Source organism: Tiliqua scincoides, chromosome 7 (assembly GCF_035046505.1).
Source record: "Tiliqua scincoides isolate rTilSci1 chromosome 7, rTilSci1.hap2, whole genome shotgun sequence".
In the NCBI taxonomy this organism is placed as follows: Eukaryota; Metazoa; Chordata; class Lepidosauria; order Squamata; family Scincidae; genus Tiliqua; species Tiliqua scincoides.
The window spans coordinates 70927361-70947072 of record NC_089827.1 but is presented as its reverse complement, the minus strand read 5'-3'; the positions used below and the strand labels follow the sequence as shown (position 1 = coordinate 70947072).

Below are 19712 nucleotides of genomic sequence, written 5' to 3'. Positions count from 1 at the left end.
AAAGTTGCTTTATTAAATTTACATTCCACATTTTTTCATGATAGAACTCAGCATGGGGTTTCTAGGTAGTCTCACATTGGCACTGAGCACACTTAGCCCTGCAGCAAAGTTCATGCACCATCTTCCAGTCGGTTGAACTTCTGCCAAACATGCTCCACTTACCACAGCCACCACCACCATGGAAGCAAGGGTAGAAATGGGAGAGAGGCATGGAGACTAGCTGCCTAGTTCTTTTTTTTCAAATGGAGGGTGTTAAGAGGAGGAGGACAGGAGCATAGTGATGGTAGTGTGTAGGGCAGCCAGTGAAGGTGATGGGAAACTGCATCTCTATTTAACCCATTTTTGCCCAGCCCACAGGTATACACATTTGGTCCCTGTTACATATATGCAGCATTGGGCAGAAATTGCGTAGGGCCCAATCCTATCCAATTTTCCAGCACCGGTGCAGCCACAATACAGCCTCAATACAGCCTCCCTCAATACAGGGAACAAACGTTCCTATACCTTAAGGAGACCTCTGTGACTGCTGCCCCATCACAAGATGCAGTGTATGCCCCATTGGCACAGCTGCACCAGCACTGGAAAACTGGATAGGATTGGGCCCTTAAACAAAACACCCTTGTGGAGAACAACATTTAAATGTGCAAAAAGAGAAATAGTAGAAGCAGGAAGGACAGCCATCCATGAAAGATAGCCTGCTTTTCCGCATTTAAAAGCTGGTAAGAAGTCTTTACCTGGTGCTAGAACTGTACCTAAATGGCTACGCAGTGCTGTGGGCTGGTCTGAGAAGACTTCAGTTATTCTGATGTCACCATCCAGAAGGTCACAGACATCCTGGACAGCCACAGATCTATTCGCTATAACAGAAAACACCTGAAACAAAAGAACCAACAAATTAAGCATTTATATTCATGTCTAATGAATATATTTTCATTAGACAGTATAAAGTGCATTTCAACCAACAAAGGATTTCACTCTGCTCTCTCCAGTCCTAAGACTAACTTTCCTGGGTCCAGTCCTATCTAACTTTCTAGTGCCGATGCAGCCGCAATGCAGCCCTGAGATAAGGGAAGAAACATTCCCTTACTTTGAGAAGGCCTCCATGACCTCTCCACCATCACAAGATGCAGTGCACGCCCTAGTGGCACAGCTGCATTGGCCCTGGAAAGTTGAACAGGATTGGGCCCTTAGTAATTATTATCCGTCTGTTTTTATAGCATTTTCATGCAAGGCAATAACACAATTCATATGAGCCTGGGAGAACACAAATTTTCGTTCATGACAGGATTTTAATAAGGGTCCCCTGAGACACTCAAGACCCTCTCTAGCATCTCACTGTGATTATTACTTGAAACCCATTACGGTGGCTGTGCTGCTATTTTGTTGCATTATGAACATGTCAGGTTGTGCCAGTTTCTATTATATTGAGTAGAGCATTAAATTTGCAGATGGGAAACTGTGACAATGTAGTTCATTAGTTTATTTTGAAGGCTGGATTTGGTGTTTTCATCTTTTAAAATATTAATTTTTTTCATTAAACCCAGGCATCGTCACTGTGATCTTGCACAGTGTCAGGTTTACAGAGGACACTTTTATCATAGGTTTATGTTCCAGAGTCAAGGGTAGGCCTGGAGCCCTGACTGATGCAGCTGCTTTAGGCAGCAATTGGGGGGGGCAGCAAACCGATTAGGGGTGCCTTGCATCTGTTCACTGCTATTGATGGAGCCACTCCAGTCGGCCTTCCAGTCCTCTTCTCAGTCAACGAGACCAAGTGGAAAAAGGATTCACATAGTGGCAGCCCACCTCTTCCACCTCCTCCTCGCCACTCCCATCATGTTCTACTTATTCTTTTTAAAACAATCAGACCTGGGCACAGCAAGTGGGAGGAGGCAGTACTCGAGCTGCCTGTAAGAATAATGAGGTGTGAGGGGGTCTTGGAATTGCCGTAATCCACATCACCGTGCCCCCTGAACAGCTGGATGTGAGGAAGGTGAGATGGCAGCAGTAGCAATGGTAGTGGAAGGGCATGCATATATATGTGAACATTTGTTCTGTTTTGAAGGGAGGAGCATAGTAATGTGAGTGGTAGTTTATCCTAATTGAAGTGGCAGATGCACTCTGGTCCCTTCTGCCTGGAGTCCAAAGATGTGTTTAAAAAATTTATGTGAATCTAGCTTCTTTTTTTTCTTTCTGCCAATTACATGCAAAGATGAGATTTTAAAAATATCTTCCCCATGATTTTAATGCTTAATGGAATATTTCATTGCAACTGCTTTCAAAAAGAAAGTGTGCATGCAATTGTTGTTCTAGAGTTGCAATGATCAACTGGTCTGTGTCCGTAATAAAGATTTGATTGCTTGCTTGCTTGCTTGCTTGCTTGCTTGATTGATTGATTGATTGATTGATTGATACACTGACCTTGCAAGTTATATGCAGTCCGTTCATATGGAACTTGACATCTTCGATCTAATCGTTTTAAAAGCAATGTAGAATATCTGCTGCCGTATAGGTCCTTATAAAGCTTACAGGCTTCTTTTAAAGTCTCACATTCTCCTAAAAATGGTGCATTAAGTATTGTGGCATCTGTATACTGCTGAGGACATTAAATAAAAGCTAAATCGCTCTACTGTATTGCCCAGTGGATGCGATATGCAATTTGCAGTTTCAGCAAAAGTGAAACGTAACTATGTTTGTTGAATTGCTCTTACATTTGAAGACGCCTTTTGGGAGAGGAAGGATGGAAGGTAAACAAATAATTAAGTTATATATGTATATAAAGTAAGAGCAGAAGCCCCAGGTTATATGAGCCAACATCACAGAACCTCCATATGTCCATGCCTTCCCCTACGGAAACTGGGGTAATGTTGAAGTCGTTTTCTCCCACATAGAACTGGCCTCCTGGCATTATGTCTTGTGAGGAGAGAAAATATGCTGCAGCTGCTGTGCCATAAAGGTTATATCAGTAGGGGCCTTGGAGAATAAGAATGGTTTTCTTTTATTTGATTGTGTCAAAGAGAACAAATAACACTGGTCTTGCATTGTCGTCCCAGATGAGTGTCTAAACATGGTCTCCAATGCCAAGGATTCCATTTGCTCAGGTTTCTCATAGATGCCTATGAAGAATGAAAGTTCTATTATTATTGTTGGCAACCTTCAGTCTCGAAAGACTATGGTATCGCGCTCTGAAAGGTGGTTCTGGAACAGCGTCTAGTGTGGCTGAAAAACATATACACAAACCCCCATAAAGTTATGTATATGCTATTGGCAGCACTAATAATAGTAACCACCACAGATAATGGCAGTCACAATTCTCAGGTCCAGTTTTTCTGTCTGTTTTGCCTTCTCATCTGTGTATTTCTCAACCTTTTGATGATGTGACATCATGCAACATGTCAGAAGGTTTGATAACATGATGACATTTTCAATAGGTCCAGGATACTGTACTGGAATAGCTTCCTTTTTCTTATAGTCCCCCCAACTCTTTTCCATCTTCATTTGCCAATGGAAAGCTTATTCCCCATCCCTTCTCCATAACAGGCCCCACTAGAGAGGCCCACTGAGGAAAAAGCCTACATTGAAGAAAGTTGCAGAGCCATGCTGGTAAACCTTCTGTCCCCCTGCGAGCCTTATGTTCCCCCACAGGCCCCCCACCCCTCACAGGCCTGACATTCACCTTCCCACCTCCAAGGCCCCTCCTCAACAGAGGTAGAAGTAGCAGATGCTACTCACACGTTTCTCCCCACAGTTCAGTGTTGCTCTGCCATTGCACTAGTAGCACAACAAGGGGGGGTGGTCTGCCCCAGCTGACTCACCTTGGGGGTGATGGGCCCACCACCTGAGTCACTGCTGAGCACAGGCCTGTGCCACATTTGATGGCAGATGGGCCCTCCCACCTTCCCTGAGGTTCCAAATGTTTGGAAATGGCCACACCAGAAGCAATTTGGTGGTATACACAATGATGTCATCATCATCATGTTGCTGTCAAATCACTTCTGGGTGCTGTGCATCCCTCCGGGTGATTATGGGGTGGTGTCATGTTGCATGGGGGGTGATGCTTGCCCTGGGTGGTGCCCATTGCTGGCAGTGACATTGCTTTGCACAGTAGACATGTGCAGGAGTTTTCTGTTGCAGGAGCTTTCTGTCTTCTTAAGTGAGATGAACCTTGAGCGATTCATATCATGTCATCTTAGAGCTGGCCCTGGCCACGATGCTAATCACTTTGCATGAAACCATTCCAGAATACCAATTTTCTAAACTGTCTTCTCTTGTGAAAATCTGCTGATAAGTTTTAAATCCTGAGATTGGGTTTGCTTTCCCAGTTCACAGAAAAATTGTTTTAAAAGAAAGATGAGTAGATGAAATAAAACAGCGGAAATATTTTTTAACTCAAGCATGGCATTTGAAATTATTAAAAGGCTGGGGAGGGGGAAGAACAGTAAAAAGTGACTTCGCTGATAGCAAAATGTGAGCCAGTGATGCGTATATTCAACAATGATTGTGTGTATGAAACTATTTAACAACATCACCTTCCAGCATATAAAATATACCACATGTAGAAAGAGACAGACTAGAAAAAAATGATTTTTTTCTATCACTAGATTAATGTGTGAATTTGAAGCTGCTGAATCTTATATTACAGCACCAAGATGATTGCAACCAAGCTTTTTTCCTCAAATGACTTCTGAAAATTAATCCTTTCAGATGTTCTTTCACATTAAAAGATTTGAAAGGCTTTGCCATTTATACAACACATTCCATCTATGCCGCGCATCTTACTCACTATGATTTATTTTTAAAAGTGCCTCCCCATAACCAGAAATGGTGGCATTTTTGTTTAAGATGAAGACTGCAGTCCAGAAGAATGGCAAGCCCGCCATTGACCCATACAACTACACGTTCTAATTTCCCTCTCATCAGCTTTAAAACTGAGGTTTGCTGGTTAAAACTGCATCTCTTGTGTTGTTTCAATACTAAGTTAGGTTAAATTCAGGAAGATCAACCAAGGAAAGCAACAGAGCAAAGTATCATGTAACTTCTGACTAGCTCCACCAACTTGCACTAAGCCAGGGGTCTCCAAACCCCGGCCCGAGGGTCAGATGCAGCCCACAGCAAGCCTTTCTCCAGCCTGCGACCAGCCTCTTATCCCCTGAAAACCCCTGGCCCACTTTGCTGAACATGACTGAAACTATGCTCTGGTTGCATCAGGTTGCATCACATATGGTAGCATCAAGTCTAATATATTAAAAATAAAATATTGAAATGAATGGGGACCCACCTGAAATTGTCTTGCGACCCACCTAGTGGGTCCCTACCCACAGTTTGAGAAACACTGAGCTAAGATATATGGCCCTGAAAGTGAAGTAGCACTTCAGTATATAGTATCTGTCAGTAGCACTGGGGAAACTACATTTCCCAGTGCTGAGGCTTGTGGCTGTAGCAGTGTGAAAGCCATCAGGGAGGAGACAGGGAGAAGGACCTCCATCCATCCCACTGCTATTAACAGAGGAGGTAAGTGAATAGGAGAGAGGCAGGCAGCAGAAAGAGATGGATGCATGGTTTTAAAGATGTTGGCAGATCTAAGCATAGATTCTTCTCATCATGCCTGTTTTGGTTCTCAAACTCCATTCTAGAAGCATTATCTTGTTCCTAGCTGCGTTCTGTGTGTGCCGATCCTGTGTATGTTGTTGTCACAACATGGTTTCCCCCCTCCCCCGATTTTGGTGTCAAAGAGACAGTTTTCTTGCATTCAATATTTTCCCCCACTCTGACTTAATTTAATGAACTAGTGGGCTGCATAAAGTCTCCAACTGGAACAGCAGGACGAACTGAGGTGGGGAAGCTGTTATCGCTTCGGCTGGAACTTAGCCAGACCACTAAACAGACTGATCAGATTCCCCACTGAAGCAATTCACTGCACTTTCCATTTTCTCTAATGGTAGTTGGACTGGGCTCTAAGGGCGCTGCTAACGTTAAACTTGTGAATGGCTCCTTTAACTGTCACTGGGTGTTCAGGGCACTGGTTTTAGGTCTCACGCAGAGGGCAATGCCCCCTAAGGGAGCAAAAGTTTCTAACTCCATCGCAGCGGTATAAGATCATCATAATAAAGTAGCTGTCTGTCAGTATGGACTTGATCAAGCACCATGTAATTCTTGCATGTGTCTCCACCCACCCCCCAACCTGTCATGATTCTGTTAAATGGGCAGTTTATTAGTTTGAAGGAACAAAACATGATTCCCCCCCCCACATCACACAGGCATTCTTCAGTTGCCTTCAATGCTCAGATTAGCTTGGTGTTCTTTTCTGACCAAGGCTGTCCTGTTTTAGGCGCACTGCCACCCATCAGATGAAGATGCAAGTACTCCCATGCATGAGAGCATCCAGTGAGGCCCAGAAGCCAAAAAGCAAACTCAGGGCACAGCCTTCATTTTCAGTTGTTGAGTGAATTTTAGAAGTCCCAGGTATAACATGGAGCATACATCAGGGCATGTGCAGTTTGCCTTCGTTTTACCACCAAATAACTGCATCCAGTTAGGATAAAGACATCTGTGGCAGAAAGTATTGAGATGCGGTATATTTCATATCTGGTTTGTCAATACCAGGGCTCAGCTTTGAAGCAAATGAAATTGTTACAAGAAATAGCCCCTCCTTTTCCAGTGCCAGCATATCATTCCTGCTAATTTTGTTTTTAATGGCCTTCTCCTACCACCATGCCAAGAGGAAGAAAATTACCATATTCCTTTTTGCAGGGGAGATCTTGGAAATTGATTGCATGCGCGCGTGCGTGCACACACACACACACACACACACACACACACACACACACACACGAACACGAACACAAACTTTTGCAGGCCTGCATGTATACCAGGCACAGAACTACGAAGGGCCTTGATGACCATTCATTGTGAAGTGTGACCATGCCACTCTGAAGAAATTCCTTCCTTCTAGGCCAGTTATGCTGGGTGAAAGCTTCATCTCTTGCCAGATGTTTTGTCCTGGCAGAGCCACTGTGCCTTTTGACAAATATATGTCAGGCAGAAATTCAACTGGCAGTTTCCCTCATCTCAAGGGAAAGGAGAGAGAAATTTCACTTGTTGCCCAAATTTTTTTCCTCTGACAGTGCTCTTCTGCCTCTTACAGAAGAAGGACTTACTCCAAGTAAATGTGTTGTCATCCTGTACACATTTACCTGGGAGTTAGCTGTGTTGAGACTGACACATGCTCCTGGTAAAGCAAGCCTGCAGAATGACATGTGCTCTCTTTCACTGCCTCTGACAATCTTCCTGCTCGCTCCTGGCCTCGCCATGAGAAGTGGAGCTCTCTCATTCTTCAATGAATCAATTAGAAACAGCTTCCCCAGGGAAATTTTCAAAGTGCCAGATCTTGCGGTGGATTTCCACTGAACTTTGAAGAGTTGGGAAGCTTTACCTGTACGTATCCCAAAACAAATTTCAGGAAGATTGGAAGGAAAAAAAAAAGTATTTTTTTGAGAAAGAAAAAAAGCTTGGTTAAGTTTGAAAGTGCTGAGGATTGTTCATTTTGTAAGAGACCTGGTCAAATCTGGCAAGATGGTGGTTGTGGGCTCAAGATAACACCACATTTTAAGAAGATGAGCAATGTTGACTGTATGAATGAAATATCACCTCCAACACTTTTTCTCTCAATACCGAGCTAAACGAACACATCGGTAAAGCAGCTACCACGTTTTCCAGACTCACAAAGAGAGTCTGATCCAACAAGAAGCTGACGGAACATACCAAGATTCAGGTCTACAGAGCTTGCGTCTTGAGTACACTTCTGTACTACAGCAAGTCATGGACACTTCGCTCACAACAGGAGAGGAAACTGAACGCTTTCAACATGTGCTGCCTCCGACGCATCCTTGGTATCACCTGGCAGGACAAAGTTCCAAACAACACAGTCCTGGAACGAGCTGGAATCCCTAGCATTTATGCACTGCTGAAACAGAGACACATGTGTTGGCTCGGTCATGTCGTGAGAATGGATGATGGGCGGATCCCAAAGGATCTCCTCTATGGAAAACTTGTGCAGGGAAAGTGCCCTACAGGTAGACCACAGCTGTGATACAAGGACATCTGCAAGAGGGATCTGAAGGCCTTAGGAATGGACCTCAACAGATGGGAAACCTTGGCCTCTGAGTGTCCCGCTTGGAGGCAAGCTGTGCAGCATGGCCTCTCCCAGTTTGAAGAGACACTTGCCCAACAGACTGAGGCAAAGAGGCAAAGAAGGAAGGCCCACAGCCAGGGAGACACACCAGGGACAGACTACATTTGCTCCCAGTGTGGAAGGGATTGTCACTCCCGAATTGGCCCCTTCAGCCACACTAGACGCTGTTCCAGAAACACTTTTCAGAGTGCGATGCCATAGTCTCCCGAGACTGAAGGATGCCATGCATGTATTGCATCCTTCAGTAATCCAGATAGTTGAGCCCCATCTCCCACCCATCTCATGCTATTTTACCACATTTCTAATCTCAAAGGCAATACAATATATTTACACTGAAGCTGCATTTTCAAGATACTGGATTGTGACTAATATTTTAGGTTTTTGTACTAAATGTCCATAAATTAAATAAGTTTGCTGATGGACCTATTGGGTTAGCCAATGTCAAGTTTTCAAAAATTAAATAAAATTAATTTTAGTTCAGACATTATATGGCTGTAAAAATATTATTTGGTTGATAAGACTAGGCATAGGTGTAATTACTCGTGAAACAAGAACGCAAACCTCCAGTCTCCCTGGCAAGCACACTGACATTAAGTAAAGAAGCAGCTGCAGTCTCTCGTATGCATTAATAGAAACTTTGTTAAAGGTAATCAACAATTCTTTGAAACTTGTAGCATCAGCAGTAATGAGCAATTAACTGTGTGTCTTGTCAAAATGACAGTGCATTGGCTACAGGAGAAATAGAGGCTGAGCAATAGAAAATGGATTTTATGAAGCATGAAAAAGTAAAAACATCAAAAACATAACTTTCAGGAGAAAGTGAACAGAAGGGGAAGATAGCAATCAATAAACTCCAAGGCTCGGAAAGACTGTCTTAGAAAACAAATGGCCTTCCAGAATGTAGATAAGTGCTAATTTATTCAAGGAGGAGGCTTATTATTTAGAACAATTTGCCTCTCACTTTAAATTTTAGGGTTTTTTTTTTTTTCTTCTTAAGGCAGCTGTTGCAAGAGATGCTGAGATCCAAGCTGTGTATGTATCAAGTTACGTGGATGACAAGGCATTGTTCATCCATACACATTGGATAAGACAATAAGTGGTCTGTTCTGGAAGGAGACTAGGGAGGGAAAGGGGTGTGTTTGGGGTGGGAGGGGGCATGTCCAGGCACGCATGACCTGCACCAGATGCTATCCTCTTCCTCGCCTCCTGCCATGTCCCCTTTCCTCAGGCTTGCACCAGGTAGAGAGCTGGCACAGGTCTAAGAAGACCCATTAGCGATCAGGAGCTTATGGCTTACTCTTCCAAGCCTCTGATCAGCTCTCCTTTCTCTGGTATACTTGGAGGGGGGTGGCAAAATACTAAGTTTTGCAGCCTCCCAAATGTCAGTGTAAAGCGGCCCTGCCCCCTGACCTGCAGAGCCAGTTGTGGCTGCAAAAGCAGATTGGCAATGTAGGCGAGGGGGAGGAGCTGCTTTATGCCAACTTAACATTTTGCCCCTCCTCTAGAAACACTAGTGCCCCACACCACAGCAGGTAGAGCAGTCTATTCTAGCATGGCTGCATGCTAAGGCAGGGAAAAGGATAGAATTGGGCTGATCACCCAGTCAGTTTTATAAACATAGCAGGTGGAGAAGGCAATGGTGGATTCTACCTTTCTCCTCCCTCCGAAACCATTGGTGGTTCTCTGAAAGGATGAGGGGTGCAATTCAGCTTAACACTTACCTTGACCACACACGTAATTAGTAGAGGCATAGCATTATGCTTTGTTTCCAGCCCCCACATTATGCCCATTCATAAGGGCAGCCAAAACACTTGAGAAGAATGATGCTTCCTTATGCCTGCACCATTTTAGGGAACATTTTCCAATTAGAGTAACTGAGGCTGCAATCTTATGCACACACTCCTGGGAGTAAGCCCTATTGAACACAATATTACTTACCACTGAGTAGACATGTATAGGATTGTGCCCTGAGATGATTAGTATCTTGTGGGAAACTGAAACAGTATCCATATCCATTATTAGAGTCAAAGGCCTCTAGGATGTATATTTCAGCCTCCAAGTAGCAAAGAAAGAGACACAGTTGACCCTGACCATTGGGGATTTCCTATCCAATTGATTCAGGATGTGGTTTTTCTCCAATAACTCTACCTATTTACTCACCTCTTACACAGTAGCAAACCAAACTATTTGTTTCTTTTCAACTGCGACTCATTAAGAACTTCGTATGGCACAGCTGGCTGAGAATCCCTTCTGTGCTTAGAAAAAGTCATTTAGGTTGCAATTCTATCTCCACTTACTTTGGAGTAAGCTCCATTGAACTCAGCAGGGCTTATTTCTGAGTAAACATGCATAGCATCTGGCTGCATGTCTCTTGTTTAGATCTCATTCTCTCAATTGTCCTTAGATATCCAACAGATAAGAATGTATTAAAAAGCATTCTAGGGAAATATTCATAACACAGATATAACAATAGATCAGTGTAGTTCATATCAGTGTTATAGTTCACTGCCCTCCCAATAATAATCTTAAATTATTTTCCAGAATGGCAGATGTAGTGGTGTTCTTGTAAACTACTTTTTTTCCTGGCTGCCATTTTCTATTGCGCCTAACAGATGTTACTGTGTATCATGTGGGAGAGAATGCTCAGGAATGGGCACCAGAAAATAGGTCCTAGAAGTTGTTGTCTTCCCTAGTGGCACATGTCCTAGTGGCTGGCTGCAGTGAGGTGAGAATTTTTTATTATAAGCTGTGAGTTTCCTTGGGAAAATCTGTTCTTCATGAAAAGCATTTCAAAGGATACAGCTTCCAAAAGCTCAGAAGTTTTGACCAAATGACAACCCTGAGCTGAAAATCCATTTCAATGATGCATCACCAATACAGGCAACTGGGGAAGAGCTAGTGCAGGCTAATTTCCTGAAGACTCCACCATCCCCCAGTAGCTGCCAGAAATTTATGCCTCCACTACTCCCTCCTTTTCCATGTGATCCCTGTAGCTTCTCTCCAGATTACCTAGCTCCTCTTGGTGCTATTCTGTCAGTCAGGAAAGAGAGAAGTCTGGCTACATAGTCCTGCCCCATCCTGATTGACCTGTATGCTTCATTGGTAAGTAAATGCAGCAGGACCTAAGTGCCTAACCTCCTTTTCACCATGGCCACACCTAACCTAACCTCCCCCTGCCTGTGGGCAGATACCTGAGTGTGTCAACTGAGCAAAATTCTCATTGCATCAGATACATTGCTTTCCACCTGAGTTTATGTACTCAGCTGAGTAACACAACCGCAGGTAATGCAATCAAATTATCTGCAACTCAGTTTTACTGAAATTAAACCCAGACAAAACAGAAGTCTTCCTGGTTTAGAAGACTGTGATGCAGGTACTAGATCTACAACTTGCACTAGTTGGGTAGCATCTCCTCTGAAAGAGTAGGTCCGTAGCCTGAGAGTCCTCCTAGATCCACAGCTGGTCTTAGATAGCCAGATGGCATTTGTGGGTAGAGGGGCTTTTGTCCAGCTGAGGCTAGTGCATCAGCTGAGGCCATAACTGAGTAAAAGACAGATCTGGCCATGGTGGTCGATGACTTAGAGACATCTCCTCTAGACTACTATAATGCACTCTACATGAGGCTACCCTTGGAGACAGCTCAGTCACTACAGTTTGCAACTTTGCTGCACTTGTCACTTTAAGTGGAGAGCACTGATGAGCACCCCTATGGAGAGCTAAGGTAACATCTGGAGTGCTGGGGGGGGCATACCATCCCAGTCCCCCTTCCTACGCTACTGTGGTAGACAAGAAGTACACATTCCAATGTCTGTATAGATGAGCTAATTGCTATTTTATAGTCATGATCTTGGTAAAATAAGAGTTATACAATTGCATCACAGTTGTATGACATTTAAGCTCTTTCGAATACAATCATTTGATTATGAATGCTATGAAGTTCAGTCAGCGCACAGTTTCTCCTAAATAGAAATCAAGACAAATCCCTCTGCTAAATGCTGCAATTATTCTTATTTCCATATTGAAATGCTCTTGTCATGCAAAAAAAATTACTGACTGATCAGGTTGACATTCCCTTTTCTTCAGACAGGACAAACAGAACTTGATGGACTGGATGCTAAAAAATTTCAAGGGCTGCAATCTTATACCCACTGCTTGTTCGTCCCATTTAGTACAATAACACTTCTAAGTAAACATGCATAGGTGTGAGCTGTAACTCAGTTTGTGCAAAAAAAATTATCTCTCACACACACATACACAAAAAGGAGCAGTTTAAATCCTAGCTGTCATATAACCTTTATTTTGTTGCTTTCACATATTTTGCCTTTTTCTAAAACGGGGAAGTAAAGCAATTGTTGATCTATGAAAATTGTTGTCCAGCTCGCAGGATGATGTAACTTTGGATTTGATTAGATTCCATTAATGAGATCAGATGATGCTTTTGGTTTCGAGAAGCTAATGTAAACCAAATCTATTTATCACCTTGGCAGTGGTTCCTGCAAGGAAGTTAATGACCGTTACAGTAGTACTACCAAGCCAATCAGAAATCATGCTTTTTGTGAAGCCAGCAATCAATCATCATCATCATCATTATAATGCTGTTAAATGGACCTCTAGAAAGAAAAGAAAAGCAACTTTGCCTTTAACTTCAAATGCATCTTGAAAATGGGTTTCTTTGTGTGCAGTGCACCCCTAGTATCATGGCTACAGCCTAGGAGAAGAGAGGATTTTCTTGCAACATAGCTCAAAACCCTTAGGCAAGGGAGAAATTCACACTTACGTGCTTTATTGTGTGTATATGACAGGGATCAGTGGACTGATAGATTTGATAGATCTATCGTTTATTTCCCAAAAGAATAATAGGGCAAATTTCTTACATCAGACACCTGAGTTTTCTGCAGACCAGGGCTCGTCTAATAGAATTTCTCCCTTGTCTCAGTTGTGTAAGTATATTTCATAGCTTCCATTTTCAGTTCAGAGACGTACTCAAATCAAAGCCTCACTCTTATAACTCACTCTTTGCTGGAAAGCTTACAAAAGCACTCAACAATAGCAAGGCAATTGGGGAAGTGGCATTGTTCAACACCAGACATCTGAGTCGTGTTTCATTGTTCTGCTTTGCCAAACTGGTGCTTACATCCTTCACTGTGACCTGGTTTCTGGGATGGGTGAAACCCTGCTGGAGATAGTGTTGGCGCCTTTTTGTTAAGATTGTATACACTAGTACAATACCTAACTGATTCTAAATAAGGATGTCTTCCTGACAATAAAATACAAATATTATGTGAATAATGTGGCAACAGACAATGGCTGTTTAAATCTGAATAACTCACACATAGGAAATACTAACTACTGACTTCATTAGCCGGGCTTGAAGAATCCCAAGAAACATCTGGCTGATGCTGAACTTTCTGGATGTAGGACTTATCTGTTCGTGTTGAGAATCACCTGATAAAAGCCTTTTGAGGAATGTTGCATAGACATGGGGTTGAACTTCTCTTAGAAATGCTTAGGCCATAGAAATGGAAAAGTAGTTGGCTTCAGTTGCTTGTGGCTACTGAAGATTTGCGTGTTTCAGAGAAATGTGTAAACATCTCAGCATTTTGCACAAGGCACCTTTCATTTTATATCATTGCTAATATTTTGGGGGCTGCTGTCATTTCTTTGTCTTTCAGCCCAGTCCTATTCCCCATCAGTCCCTAACATGCAGCACCCCCAATGGACTGCATGCTATGGGGGAGGCAGTCAGAAGGCCTGGGAGAGGTAAATAAAAATCACTTTTACTTACTTCCCAGTAAGCTACCTGATTGCCAGTGGGTCTCCTTGGACCCACACCAGCTATTTTGCTGGCATAAGTCCAAGGACAGGAAGGGTCTAGACCGGGAAAGGAGGATAGAATCCAGTGTGCATGACTGCTACTGAGATCCTCCCCTCCAGCTGCCAAACTTCCCTCTCCCTCCCCACTCTGGACCTCCCCCTGTCTGCCTACAACATGCCTCCTTACCTGCCCTGACACAGGCCTGGTCCTGGTTGAAGGCCTGGTTGCAGGTGCACTAAGTCACCAGCTGTTTGTGCTGATCGCTTTGATGTGCTGGGCAGTGGCATGACATTTACAGTGCAGTAGAGGCAGATTATATAGGCAGAGTTCATGAGTTCCGCCATTGTAAATGCCCAATAAGATTGGACCATTTGTTTGTTGTTAAGGATGTAGTCAAATCACTTGCTAGATGTAACCCACTCCACTGCCAGATTCTGTATTCTCTCAATTACACCTTAAGTCCTTAGATAATCCACAGTGTGGATTATATACAACTCTTCCCTGTTTTTCCCTATCTTGAGAAAGACCATTAGGGGCAAAAAAAAAAAAAAAGCCTGTAAAGCAGAGTGGTTTAGATTTTTAAACTTAAAATCACCTTTTCAAACACTGTTTAATATAGTCCCACTCTTGCTAGGATAATGTGATTCTTCTACAAAAAAATGCATTTGCACGCAAGTGAAATATTAACCAAATATGCGTCTTTCATTATTACTCTGCAATGCAAACTGCATCTCTCAAGATCTGAGCTTTCCAGTTCATCAGAAGCTCATGCCAACTGTGAATGCGCTGGACGTTTTCCAAACATCCAGCGTTAACTATTTAACTGTGAAATGTCAGGTCCAATTCAAAATGAGTAAACAAAAAGTACATTTTGGCAAGAACACGTGGGTGTCTGCATCACCTAGCAGCCAGCAGCAATTTGGGGTTTCAGATGGGGGCAGTGCTTTCCCAACCCTTACCTGGAGGTGGCAGGGATTAAACCTTCTGCATGGAAAGCATGAGCTAAGATTTCATCCCTGTGTCAGTCAGTATCATTAATGTCTTGTCTGTATTCAGTGTCACCTTGTTCACTCTCATCTACTTGGCCTTGGTTTCCAAAAGCTAGTTCAGAACCACAACAGCTGCTGCTGGTGGCTTGAGTTGGTTTTTACCAGCATATTAAGGCATCCATACTCAAACCTCTGGATGCCTGAATGGCACTGTTTGTTCAAAGATACAATAAGAACGTGAAGCAAGCAAAATATTGTTAGCAGTGGTACACATGGATATGAGCCAGCGCATGTCCAGCTTAAAGGACTGTGGTGCAAAGCCAACCATTCTCTTCTCAGGAAAGAAAAGGCATGGCAAAAATCAGTGGACCTTTTCAACAATCTGACTAGCCCAACATGATTAGCAGTATACACCGAAGGCAAATATACATTTTGGCTTTTAAGAATGAGTTCAGCAGGTAAGGCTTGTAGTCCTTTAATTTACTCTGCGCTGCTGTGCACTGGTGCCTGCTGAATTTAAGTTAGCTCATCTGCTGCAATTTGGAGCTTAGATTAATTCAAAGCTTAGCTGCTACTGCTGCGTACAAAACATGTAGGCAGCAGAAAACATGTAGGCTGCGAACAAAACATGTAGGCAGCAGAAATTGCAGCTAGCTAAACCTAAGTCTATACAATTGGTGCCTTTTTCTGTCAGTCTGCATTACATACTAGAAAGGTGTCCTATCACAGCATTAACTCTTACCCCTGTAGCTTCCACTTCCTCTTCTTTCTATGAGACATGCTTACAGAATTGTGCATGCCATGCTCACGCAATAGGAAGAATTTTCAAATGTGCGTAAACTTCGACAACTTTATGTAGCAATGACTTTGTTGATTTTCACAGAGCAAAAGAGCATGCTTGGGGGTTCAGCCTTACGGTCTGATCCTAACCCTTACAGTCCGCTCCTGTACATCTTTTTCCCCATCACAACAGTGTTTAGAATTTTGTGCACACCTCCTCCTTTGGCACGATGCAGCAACTTATCGCATTGCAACAATAGTAAGAGACAGGCTTGGAACTGGGCGGTAGTACTCAGTTCTGGGTACCACAGCTCAAGAAGTATGTGGACAAGTTGGAGAGAATTCAAAGGAGAACTCTGAAGATGATAAAGGGTCTACAAGACAAATCCTCTGAGAAAAAGGCTAAAGAAATTAGGTATGTTTAGCCTATAGATTTTTCAGCATTTTGTTGTACAAAGCCAAGAGTGTTCTGAAGCTTACTGTCATGTTACTTTTACTCCTGATTCCTGTAAGAGAAGATCTCTGATTAGCAGTGTTGTGGTAAGCCATCCGCTTGTCAAAGAAGTGCATACACATAAAGTATTGAAGAAAACCACACACACCCCCGCCCCCAGAAACAAGAAGACTGATATATATGTTTCAGGGGCTACACAACCTAGAATCCTGCCTGATGCTGTCTTGGGTCCTTTGCCTCTGTGCTACATGGATGGACCAGCTCTGATATATTGGCGATGAGTGCTAGTGGTTGCATTTGGACATAACAGCAAATCATGGTTTGCGTTTACATACAAAAGCAGCTGTAAGCCTGTGCTCCTTTTTCCCCTTTCTCTGCATGTGAGGAACGGGATTAGAAGCTTCCATTTTGGATGCAATAGCAAACTATGTTTTGCTGTACTTGGAGACAGTGGTAAGCTATATTTTGCCTCTAACCAGAATCAGAAGCTTCTAATCTCCTCCCCTCATGCTTGCAGTCTCAGTGCAAGCCTGAGACTCACAGCTGCTCATGCATCTGAGCTCAGCTTCCCTTGTAAAAGTTGGAAAGAACTTTTGTCTGTTTAGGCAGATTCCTTTGACAAGCCCTCTTCCACACCTCAGGGCCAAACAACACAGTATTGTGATTGAGGCTGAACAGCTTGTTTTTTACAACTTAAATGGGTACCACCAATGAGGGAGGCAATTAAACTTGGGCTCATGACATGGGAGGAGGGGATCTTGTAACCCACAACCCTTTAAACTGTAATAGCTGATGTCAGGACCAGCCTTAACACCTGTGGGGCCCAGTTGCAGAGCATTATTTTTTTTCAGAGCCCAGGTTCACAGCCAAGATCTGTAGTATTTTACAGATATAAATAAAATTTATTATAGACTTTAGATCTCTATGGCAGAATGGAAAGCAATCAAAATGTGCACTTAAAAAATGCAAGTGAGTTAATGGACCTAAGCACATTTTAATATGAAATTGAATACAAGATTAGATTACTCTGGCTCAGGATGCAATTGATCCAAAGGCAATTTGCTTAAAGTCAACCTTGGCTGATATGGTCATGATCCAGGTGGGGCCCTCCTGCAGCTTCAATTGCCCTGACTGGCAAGCTCCTATACTCTGTTTTGTAGTCCCACAGCAGCTTTTTAAGCTATAAAAAGCAAGCACATCATCCTCAACCAAGGGCTTAAGATAGCACGTATTATTTTTTCACATTTTTATACTACCCTTCCTTCAAGGAGCTCAGGATGGTGTACATAGTTCCTACCATCCTTTCATTCTCAAAACAACCCTGTGAGGTAGGTGAGGCTGAGTGGTAGTGACTTGCCCAAGGTCATCCAGGAGACTTCATGGCTGAGTGGGAATTTGAACCTGGGTCTTCCAGCTCTTACTCCCAAACTACTATACCATCCTGGCTCTCAAACATGTAGTATGACCCTTAAGGGCATCTCCAGACTTAAGTGTCTATGATCAACTTACCTATCACCACACCTAACACTCACCAACCTCTGCCCCTCCTACTTTCTTAGTGTTATTGATTCTGGAGGAAGTAGCCTTTCAAAGCCCACCCAGATAAGAATGTCATCCTGAAATTCCTCCATTACCGATAATTTTCAGCTCATTTCTCTGTAATCAAAAAAAAAAAAAAGGAAGATGAGTTCATCAGGAAGCATAAAGATGGCTAAAAAGCTTCATACTGTACCAAGAGCAAGGCTTAATCCAATTCAAACTCAACAGGTTTTAATTCCAAAACCTATTTTCGATTATGGGATTCAGCTTTGGGGTTCTTGAGGCCATAGTAAAAGAAGAGAGTATTTCCCCCTCATCAGGACCAATGGTCACACATTTGGGTTGGGAAGCAGAGTTTGCCCTTAGGCTATGAGGGAGGACCTCTTAGGTCGGGAATGAGTTGGTGTGGGACAATTCCTGCTCCAAACCTTGCCTTTGATGCAACTTTCTGCTCTCATGTATTCAGTCCATCTTTGTTCCTTTAAGCTGCTAATTTTTTCTGCATTTCCCTGTCTGTTTTCCTCTTGTAACTCCCTGGCACCATCTGTCAGATTCCATTCATTCTTCCATTTGTGAAACATAATTGGAGAGACTTCTGGGCAAGTTGGTTGGCAGAAGATGTTGCTGATTTGAGGGGCTGATCAAGGAACAACATGATTGCTGCCCTTAAATCCTGTTTTTACAGGATGGTAATGAAATTTTAACTGTCAGACAGAAAGGTTATTGTGATTATCACACTAAAGTTTGGTTATATAATTTAATGTTTTGTTCCATGGTCTTCATTGGTTTTAAATTCCAATCCTAACTGAAACCAACCACTTTTTTTTTATAATCATGGTTGCTTTAGCAGAGTCTGCCAGAGACATCTGATCCGAATGAATAAACAGAATGTTGTTGTTTTTTTTCCTTTTCTGTGTGTTTGAGTAACCTTACATATATATTTGTTTACTACTAAAACATGGACAGCTCTGGGAAGACATGATGGCTAACAACAAGGATATCTTTGAACTGGGTAATCCTTGCCCTTGGGGGACTTTTAGTGATGACCTTGACCTGCCTCTGAGTCACTGTCAAGAAAAGGCAGCAGCAAATCGAGAAATGCTGCTCATTATAACTATGTTGATCACTGGCACTTGTTTTCCCTAAGCTCTGAATGAAGCAAGTCCCCAGCCAGCTCCGGCTGACTTGGAAGCTAGCTTGATTTACCAGGTCACAATGCAAGGTGGGTGAAGGCGGTGATTATCCAGTTAGAAATGAATAATTCCCTAAATAGAAGGAACACAGCTGGAAGCCCATGGGGATAAGAAAATGATTCTGACTATAGAAACGCAATCGCTTGAAGTACAGCCTCCTGCTGCTTTATGTTGATAATTCATGTTTGTCTTACATATAAGCTCTCTTTGCATAAGGGGAAAATATAAAACAATAATATGACATTGGGAGTTATTTTGCTTAGGAGATGTAATTGATTTTTTTAGATGTATTGTTCAAAGAGTCTGTCTTTGCTTGTTTTTTTTTAATCTGAGACTTTATGACTAACCGTCTGCTACTTTGTTTTGTGTCTCTCTTGTGTGTTTGTGTGTTTTTTTTTTGCAGTGCCACCTTGGGCCTTAATAGCCATAGCCATAGTTGCAGTCCTATTAATCCTTACCTGCTGTTTTTGTCTCTGTAAGAAATGCTTATTCAAAAAGAAAAACAAGAAGAAGGGCAAGGAAAAGGGAGGGAAGAATGCCATTAACATGAAAGATGTAAAAGATTTGGGGAAGAACCTGAAAGATCAGGTAAAGTATGCGTCTTGTCCTTGGCTGGTGCTTTGTTTAAAAAAATGTAAATCTACTGAAACGGATAGAAAATAAGAATATTGGAACCCTGACAGCAGTTGTGATAAATTGGAACTGGTTAGCATAACTCATAATTTTCAAGGTACAAAAATCCTGAAATCCTATC

The 19712-nt window shown here is 42.6% G+C and overlaps 1 protein-coding gene across 2 annotated transcripts in view; it reads left to right on the top strand.

Moving 5' to 3' along the window:
- Positions 1–19712, top strand: part of SYT1 (synaptotagmin 1) — a 156443-nt gene that overhangs the window by 11701 nt on the left and 125030 nt on the right. For both annotated transcript variants that reach the window (XM_066633269.1, XM_066633268.1), the window contains exon 2: positions 19362–19546. In XM_066633269.1, coding sequence (XP_066489366.1) covers positions 19362–19546 — 185 coding nt within the window. The remainder of the gene's footprint in view (positions 1–19361; positions 19547–19712) is intronic.